The 8,771-nt window shown below is 60.9% G+C and overlaps 1 protein-coding gene across 2 annotated transcripts in view; it reads right to left on the reverse strand.

Moving 5' to 3' along the window:
- Positions 1-8,304, reverse strand: part of VSX2 (visual system homeobox 2) — a gene marked incomplete at its 5' end in the record, with an annotated part of 24,969 nt that extends 16,665 nt beyond the window's left edge. For both annotated transcript variants that reach the window (XM_080685391.1, XM_080685390.1), the window contains 3 exons: positions 2,681-2,804; positions 6,595-6,679; positions 7,935-8,304. In XM_080685391.1, the coding sequence (XP_080541517.1) occupies positions 2,681-2,804; positions 6,595-6,679; positions 7,935-8,304 (579 nt within the window). The remainder of the gene's footprint in view (positions 1-2,680; positions 2,805-6,594; positions 6,680-7,934) is intronic.
- Positions 8,305-8,771: the final 467 nt, after the last annotated feature.

Below are 8,771 nucleotides of genomic sequence, written 5' to 3' on the forward strand. Positions count from 1 at the left end.
GAAGAGGGGAGGAGAGGAGAGGAGAGGAAGAGGGGAGGAGGGGAGAAGAAGAGGTGAGGAGGGGAGGAGGTGAGAAGAAGAGGTGAGGAGGGGAGGAGGGGAGGAGGGGAGGAGGGGAGAAGAAGAGGTGAGGAGGAGAGGAGGGGAGGAGGGGAGGAGGGGAGGAGGGGAGAAGAATGGTGAGGAGGGGAGAAGGGGAGGGGAGGAGGGGAGGAGGGGAGAAGAAGAGGTGAGGAGGGGAGGAGGGGAGGGGAGGAGAGGTGAAGAAGAGGGGAGGAGAGGAGAGGAGAGGAGAGGAGGGGAGGGGAGGAGGGGAGGAGAGGAGAGGAGAAGAAGAGGGGAGGAGGGGAGGAGAGGAGAGGAGAGGAGAGGAGAAGAAGAGAGGAGGAGAGGAGAGGAGAGGAAGAGGGGAGGAGAGGAGAGGAGAAGAAGAGGGGAGGAGAAGAAGAGGGGAGGAGGGGAGGAGGGGAGGAGGGGAGGAGGGGAGAAGAAGAGGTGAGGAGGAGAGGAGGGGAGGAGGGGAGGAGGGGAGAAGAATGGTGAGGAGGGGAGGAGGGGAGGGGAGGAGGGGAGGAGGGGAGGAGGTGAGGAGGGGAGGAGGGGAGGAGGGGAGAAGAATGGTGGGGAGGGGAGGAGGGGAGGAGTGGAGAAGAAGAGGTGAGGAGGGGAGGAGGGGAGGGGAGGAAAGGAGGAGGGGTGGAGAGGAAGAGGGGAGGAGAGGAGAAGAAGAGGGGAGGAGAGGAGAGGAGAAGAGAGGAAGAGGGGAAGAGAGGAGAGGAGAGGAGAGGAGAGGAGGGGAGGAGGGGAGGAGAGGAGAGGAGAAGAAGAGGGGAGGAGAGGAGAGGAGAAGAGAGGAAGAGGGGAAGAGAGGAGAGGAGAGGAGAGGAGGGGAGGAGGGGAGGAGAGGAGAGGAGAAGAAGAGGGGAGGAGAGGAGAGGAGAGGAGAGGAGAGGAGAGGAGAGGAAGAGGGGAGGAGAGGAGAGGAGAAGAAGAGGGGAGGAGAGGAGAGGAGAGGAGAAGAAGAGGGGAGTAGGGGAGGAGGGAGAAGAAGAAGAGAGGAGGGGAGGAGGGGATGAGGGGAGGAGGGGAGGAGAGGAGGAGGGGAGGAGGGGAGAAGCAGAGGGGAGGAGGGGAGGAGGGGAGGAGAGGAGGAGGGGAGGAGGGGAGAGGAGAGGAGAAGAAGAGGGGAGGAGAGGAGAGGAGAGGAAGAGGGGAGGAGGGGAGAAGAAGAGGTGAGGAGGGGAGGAGGGGAGGAGGGGAGAAGAAGAGGTGAGGAGGAGAGGAGGGGAGGAGGGGAGGAGGGGAGGAGGGGAGGAGGGGAGAAGAATGGTGGGGAGGGGAGGAGGGGAGGAGTGGAGAAGAAGAGGTGAGGAGGGGAGGAGGGGAGGGGAGGAAAGGAGGAGGGGAGGAGAGGAAGAGGGAGGAGAGGAGAAGAAGAGGGGAGGAGAGGAGAGGAGAAGAGAGGAAGAGGGGAAGAGAGGAGAGGAGAGGAGAGGAGAGGAGGGGAGGAGGGGAGGAGAGGAGAGGAGAAGAAGAGGGGAGGAGAGGAGAGGAGAAGAGAGGAAGAGGGGAAGAGAGGAGAGGAGAGGAGAGGAGGGGAGGAGGGGAGGAGAGGAGAGGAGAAGAAGAGGGGAGGAGAGGAGAGGAGAGGAGAGGAGAGGAGAGGAGAGGAAGAGGGGAGGAGAGGAGAGGAGAAGAAGAGGGGAGGAGAGGAGAGGAGAGGAGAAGAAGAGGGGAGTAGGGGAGGAGGGAGAAGAAGAAGAGAGGAGGGGAGGAGGGGATGAGGGGAGGAGGGGAGGAGAGGAGGAGGGGAGGAGGGGAGAAGCAGAGGGGAGGAGGGGAGGAGGGGAGGAGAGGAGGAGGGGAGGAGGGGAGAGGAGAGGAGAAGAAGAGGGGAGGAGAGGAGAGGAGAGGAAGAGGGGAGGAGAGGAGAGGAGAAGAAGAGGGGAGGAGAAGAAGAGGGGAGGAGGGGAGGAGGGGAGAAGAAGAGGTGAGGAGGGGAGGAGGGGAGGAGGGGAGGAGGGGAGGAGAAGAAGAGGGGAGGAGGGGAGGAGGGGAGAAGAAGAGGTGAGGAGGGGAGGAGGGGAGGAGGGGAGGAGGGGAGAAGAATGGTGAGGAGGGGAGGAGGGGAGTTGAGGAGGGGAGGAGGGGAGAAGAAGAGGTGAGGAGGGGAGGGGAGGAGGGGAGGAGGAGGGCCTAGTGAGCCAGACCTGCAAGCACAGATCCAGCCACTTTCTGGGCCTGACCCGGAGAAGTACAGGAGCTGGAGCTCAGACAGGGCCAGCTGTTTGTGAGAAGAGGAAGGAGCCTCAGTTGGAGGGAAGCGGCGGGGGAAGGAGGGGGGGACAGCTGCAGGGAGGGCACAGCTGCCTCAACAGAGCCCCTGCTCAGAACCCAGGACCCACCCGAATGCCTTCTCCCACCACAGTCTGTATGAAAGCTCCTCAGCAAGCCTGCGTGGAGAAAAGGCCACATCTGCTAAGCCCCGTCCCCCTGCAGTGCCCCCCTCCCATGGTAGGTGCTCAGCAAATCCGGAGCTGTTCTTCATGAGAACACGATCCCAGGCAAGCAGGTGCTCATACAAGAGGGTGGGAGATGGGTATCTGGGAGCCTGGTCTGTCCATGTCCCCAAGAGTGGGGGAAATGGGAGGTGAGGGACTCAGGGACTCGGCGCTGTTACCTGTATCCTGTCTTCCGGCAGCTCCGTTTTCATGGCCAGCATCTCCCGGGCATAGACGTCTGGGTAGTGGGCCTCGTTGAACGCCTTCTCCAGCTCCTCCAGCTGGTAGGAGGTGAAGATCGTCCTGAGGGGAGCAAGCGGATACTCAGGACCCTGGAAACAGACGAGGCTGTCCCAGAGAGGACAGAACAGCCCTCCCCTGTGCCTCTTGGACAGACCCCAAACCCAGGGGCTCAGCACAATCAGACACACACTCCCTCACACACACACACACACACACCCTCTCCCATGCACACGTGTTCGCACACACACTCAGCTTAACCCTCTGACTTTTCTTCTTTCAAGGCTGAGGATGCCCAGTGCCCTTCTGATGGTGGTGGGGGACTATTTCAGCCCTCAGGGGCATCTCATGATAGGAATCTTTCTAGAAGAGCTTTTGGGGAAAGGGTGTTAGATAGACATTTGAGAAAACTGCAGAAGGCCCCTCTTCCTCCTCCCACGCACAGGGCCACAGGGCAAGGGGTGCACCAGGTAAATAAATGCCTTGCCCCCCCACTCCCCCTCCAGGACCTGCTCCCTGGGCTCCTCTCAGACAGTTGATCGTTCACATCGGACTCACCCGAAGATCAAAGGCAGCTGCGACCCCAGTGTTTATGCAACCGAGGACTGAATGACCCTCCCCTCCAGCCCACCCAACACTCCGCCCTCCTCACCTGCCCAGGTCCACCAGCTCCTTAAAGCTGCTCTCCGAGTTGTAGGGGTGAGGAATATGAGGGGGAGGGCGCCCTGACCCTTCCAACCATCCCACACACACAAGCTGGGGAGGCACACCCAGGGGGGCCCATTGGCGGGGGGAGTTCCACTCAGGTCACCCTGAAATAACCTACCTCCACATCCCCCCACCCCCACTGAGCGGTTCACCTTGACCTATTTTGGGTCAAACTGCTTTAAGAATCTGATAAAAGCTACATCCTCTCACCCTAGGAAAATGTGCACACGAATATGCTCCAACACATAAAATTTCACTTCCAATATTCGGGGGTTCATAGACCTCCTTTCTTGAATAAACACACTACATACCCACTTACAGACACAGATTCTTCTTTTTTCAGACCTTAATTTCACCAAGTTCTGGTGGCCTTTATCTCATCGACAAGCCAGGAGGCAATCGAGTCCAGTTTCCACATACTCAGCCAATACATATGGTCCTTGCTGGCTGGAGCCTCTGGGACTTGGGACTCTGGGACAGCCAGGGGTTCAGAATCCCTCACTGCTGCTCTCGCGCTCCCCCAAAACAGGAACGAGTGCAAAGTTCAGCCCCCCCCCACCCCCCCACCCCGTTTCCTTGTGCTGGTTTCTCTTCAGTATCTCAGGGTCTGAAGCAGGGGATTGCGAGGAAGAAGGGTTCTGCTCCTTACAGAAAACGACGTGTGATTCTAAATCGTTTCTCCTCTTCTCTTGGGGGTGGTGATGAAAAGCTTATGTAAACAGAAAGTTATTTCTTCAGAATTCTGAAGAAATTCTGTTTCTCTCTTGCCATTTACTGAAAGGTCCCCCTCCACCCAGGGTCAGAATAAACAATTGAAACGTGCACGTCCTTTGCAGAACTAGGGAAACTGAAGCAAGCCCATAGGGAGGTGCTGCGGCCACAGCCGAAGAGAAGAGCTGACAATAGGTTGGTTAAGACCCTTCAGGTGATCGCACTTTGCTTAGGAGAGCTCAAGCTCGCACTCAAAACACAAAACCAAGCCTCAAATCCCCCAAACTTCCCCTCATTCCTGTCTCAGAGCCAATCCGTGCTCCCCAGGACCCTCCCTGTGCCCCCACAGCGTGACCCAAAAAACCTGCTCCTGGTTTTCTGCAGAGACCCAGACCTTCAGGTCCCCACTGTCTCCTGCCTGAGCTTTCTGGGTCCAGAGATGAGGAAAAGCCGAGACTCCCAAGGCTGCTGGCCCATCCTCTCTCCCCTCTCCATCCCCTACAAACCTGGGGTGTTTCTGGGAAATAAGCGATGCCCGGCTCCCCTTACCAGATTCCAGGGTCTCTTCCCTGAAATCCCCAAACGAGAGAAGCTCAGAATAACGTTTGTGTGTTTTTTTTTTTTTAAAAAAAACTAATTAAAAACTGCACTGGCCATCGGTAGCCATTCTCCTCTCTCCAATAATCGGCTTCCTTCACGCACCAGAAATAGCCAGAAACCTAGGGCAGGTGGCGAGCTGTCCTGTCCCCCTGGGAACCCTCCAACGCTCCCACAGGCTTCCCTGGTGGAGAGGGTGGCAGGTGAGGACAGAGGGTCAGGAGGCTGAAGCATGGCCTTGGGGCTGTGGGTCAGCCAGCGCCAAGTGCCAACAGGGAGGTGGGGCACCCAGGGTTTGGGGCATGCCTTTCCCAGGGATCTTCTTGCTATGGGAACCCCTTTCTTTCTCCTTCCCCCTCGCACCAGCGCAGAAGCAGTTCAGCCGGTCCATCCTTCCCCCATGGTCTGGTCCCTGTCCCTGGACTCAGAGGCTGGCAGGATCACCCACCCTGAGACCAGCATGTCGTGGGTGCAAAAGAGGTGTTTTAATGAATATTCGTTGGGTAAATGAATGTAAAAAAAATGACCCAGGATCAGGACTAAAATAAAATGTTTCCCTTTAAAATAAAACAAACCAAACCAAACAAACAGCTGACTGAAGAGAAGGAACAAATCAAGGTCATTTAGAAACCAAGTCAAAGTTCACTCGCAGTCAGGCGGGAGCCTGTTGGGGTCTGAGGGCTCAGGCAGAGCCCTTTTAAAAGGTGGGGGTCAGTAGTGCCATTTCCGAGGAAGGTTAAGGAAGAGGGAAACGCAGAAAAGCACCCAGGGAAAGGGTGCGGTGAGGCTGAGAACAAGCTGGGGTGAGAGAACAAGGAGGCGCGGGGGAGAATGGGGAGAGCTCTATGGGGTGAAATGCCTCAGAGCCAGTGGAACGCACCTGGGCGCCCCACCTGGGCCCCCGCAGAGAGAAGTTTGGGGAAACAGACCCTGGTGAGCGCAGGGACAGCGCCTGGAAGCAGCAGGCGCAGAAAGTCGGGCAGATGTTCGGTTCTCGCTGCTTTATTTCCTTTAAAAGCTTCTGGGAAATTTACACAAGAACTTGGTGCTGGTGGCCAGGGGGCTGCGGCCTGGGGTGAGGGGATCCCTTTTCAGGATATACCTTTTCTTTTCGAAGGGATTGAATTTTAACTTTGTGCAAGTAATGCCTATTTAAAGACACGTTTTTAAAACTCTCTTTTTAGTCTGTACCCCAGAGCAGCCCACTCCCCTCCAGCTAGGGCGGTGGGGTCACCCAGTCCCCACATGGCCCTGTCTTTCCCCATTTTACAGACAAGGAAACTGAGGCTCACAGAAGGGAAGCTGTCCTTAGGACCACAACCGGAGCAGAAGCCTAACGACCATGTCCCATCAGTGCAGATGGCGCGCCCGAGCTTTGGGGGAAGGTGGGAGGAAAACGGCAGCGAATTGTCAGCCCAGGGGCCGCGGGAGAGGAAAGCGGGCCCGGGGCACAGGGCAGAGGAACCGGCGGGGCGGGAGGTGGGAGCCGAGCTGGCCGCGCCAGGTGTGCATGGCTCCTGGATGTGCCGGTGCCTGGACAGCACCTGGGGGCTGCCAGCCCCTCTGGGCTCTGGTGTTCAGCTGGGGCCTTTCCTTTCTCCAACGGAGGAGGAGAAAGCCTGACACGGGCCGCCTCCCTGGCGGCCTCTCCGTCCTCACGGGGTGCAGCCGGCGCCAGGGCCCGGGTGTCACCAAACAACGCCCGCTCCCCCCGCCCGGGCGCAGCCTTGGACCTCAGATCTGAGGGCGGCGAAAACGGAGCCCGAGACCCGATCCCCAACAGGGACGCAGGGCTGGGGAGCAGGATAGGTGGCGGGAAGAGCCCCCGGGGCCTTACCTGTGCCGCCGCTTCTTGCGCTTCTTGGTCTGGGCTAAGGCTGACTTGGACATTTTTCGGTCGCTGGAGGAAACATCTTCAGAATCTGGAAAGCGGACGGAGGCGTGTGGCAGCATGGGGGGCGCGCTGGGCAGCGCTCGCGAGCACCGGGAGCCCCAAACCCGGGGTCCCAGCCCACTCCCGCTCCCCGAGGCGGCCGGGACCCGCGCTGCCTCCCTGGGAAGCCTTCTGCGAGGTCGACCCCATCCCTACGCCCAGGCTGGCCCTGCCCATGCCGGCGCCCCATCCGGAGGTTTGGAGCAGATTTCGTTGTAAGAGAGGCAAAGGCCCGGCACTCTGGGGGCAGGGACAGCGGGGAACGAGGCCGCTTCAGGGGTGTCGGGGAGACCCCCGTGACGTTCCGGGCTCCACGCCCTGCGCTGCGCTTGCAGCCCCGTTGTCCGGGGACCGAAAATTGGCCCCAAGGAGCGGAGCCGGGGCGCAGGTAGCTGGCGCGGGGGAGGGCCGGTCTCCTTCGGCGCAGCCCCCCTTTCGGTGCCGGCACAATGCGCCCCCGCTCGGGGCCGGAGACACCGCGCCGCGACTCTTTTCGTTGTCTTTCCAAATGAAAATAAATAAAACGGTAACGGAAAATCGGGGGAATTTCGGAGCGCCACAGGAGCCGGAGGCCGGAGCGGGCTGGGACGCGAGGCCGAGAAATGGGTCTGGGAGGGTGTGGCTGGATCACTGGCGGGCCGCGAACCCCGAGGCGCCGGGATCCCATCAACAGTGGCGCTTAGGTGGAATCCGACCGTGGCCGACCCAGCCGCCTCGGTGGCCGGTTGTCCAAGCTCGTGGGGTGAAAAAAAACCCCACAAACCCGGACAAAATCGGGGAGGGAGTTTGGAATGGAGAGAAGAAAGGAAAAGACAACTTTGGCACCTGGGCTGGGGCGAAGCTGGCACCCGCTTCGGGGCCATCAGCGCACGGAATAGAGCGCAGGTTCTCCGAGAGGCGGGGGCCGCCGTGGAGCAGAGAAACTGGGGCCCCAGCCCGCCCCAAGGGCTCCGACACCCCCAGCCCAGTTTCCAGTGGGTTCCCAACTGGGCGCCGCGCCAGAGCCGGGGCCAGCGCAGGGACGAGAGAACGGCGCCGAGGCCCGACGCGCGGGGCATGAAACCTGGCGGCTGGCGCCCGGGGCATCCTCCCGGCCCTCGCCCCGGCGCGTGGGCCCCAGGCCCGGGGCTCCCCTCAGCCTGGCAGGAACTTCTGCGCCCAGAGGAGGCCTTGCGGTGCAAGCGAGAGCCGGTGGCGGCGGGGGGTCCCGGCTCCGCCGCGAGGCGGGCAGCGCCCTCACCTACCCGAGCTGGCCGTCTGGCTGGTGTCCAGAGGCCCCGACGCCCTGCTCAGCGGCTGTAAGTGGACGCTCTGCGGGTCGGACAGCACTTCTAGGAAGGTGGGCTGCGCGTAGAAGCCGGGGAGCCCCCCGGGCCCCAGCAGCCCCATGCCGCCCACTCCCGCGGGGCTGAGCACGGAGCGCGCTGCCAGCAGGTGCCCGGAGGCCAGGCCGTCGAGGGCAGCCCGCGGGTGGGAGCTGGGGGGTTCCTTGTTCAGGCCCAGGATCTCCTGAATGCCGAACCCCGTGCACCTGGCCGGGGCGCTCCCCGGGGTACTCTTGGCCACTGTCTCGCATTTGGGCTTGCTCAGCGCTTCCCCCGATTTCCCCGTCATCTCCCGGCTCTTCGGAGGGGCCGAGGCGCAGGTCTTTAGCTCCCCCCACCCCACCCCCGCCGGGCTCGCCGCTCTGCGAAGTTGGTCCCAGATGCCCCCTCCGGTGTCTAATGCTCTGGAGCCCCAAGGAGATTCCCCTTTTATCCAACCAGGCGGCAGCCCAAGTGGGGTCAGAGCTGAGCAGCCAATCACTGGGGCCAGGAGCGATTAGGAATTCCAAAAAGCTGGCAGCACCAGGGGCCAGGGCGCTGGGAGCCGGACGCCCAGGGGCAGGGTCCCAGGGCCTGAGCTGACACACAGAGTCAGGGCCGGTCCAGGAGGTAGGGTGGGTGGGATTCTGGCAGAGCCTGGCTGGGACCTGTCCCTACAGTGGGTGGGAGGATGGGCTGGGGGCAGATGTTGGAGATCTAACCCCCCCGCCCTCAACTCTTTTGCAGGTTGGAAGGGTCTAAGAAAGCCCAAATATA

Source organism: Plecotus auritus, assembly GCF_963455305.1.
Source record: "Plecotus auritus genome assembly, chromosome: 1".
In the NCBI taxonomy this organism is placed as follows: Eukaryota; Metazoa; Chordata; class Mammalia; order Chiroptera; family Vespertilionidae; genus Plecotus; species Plecotus auritus.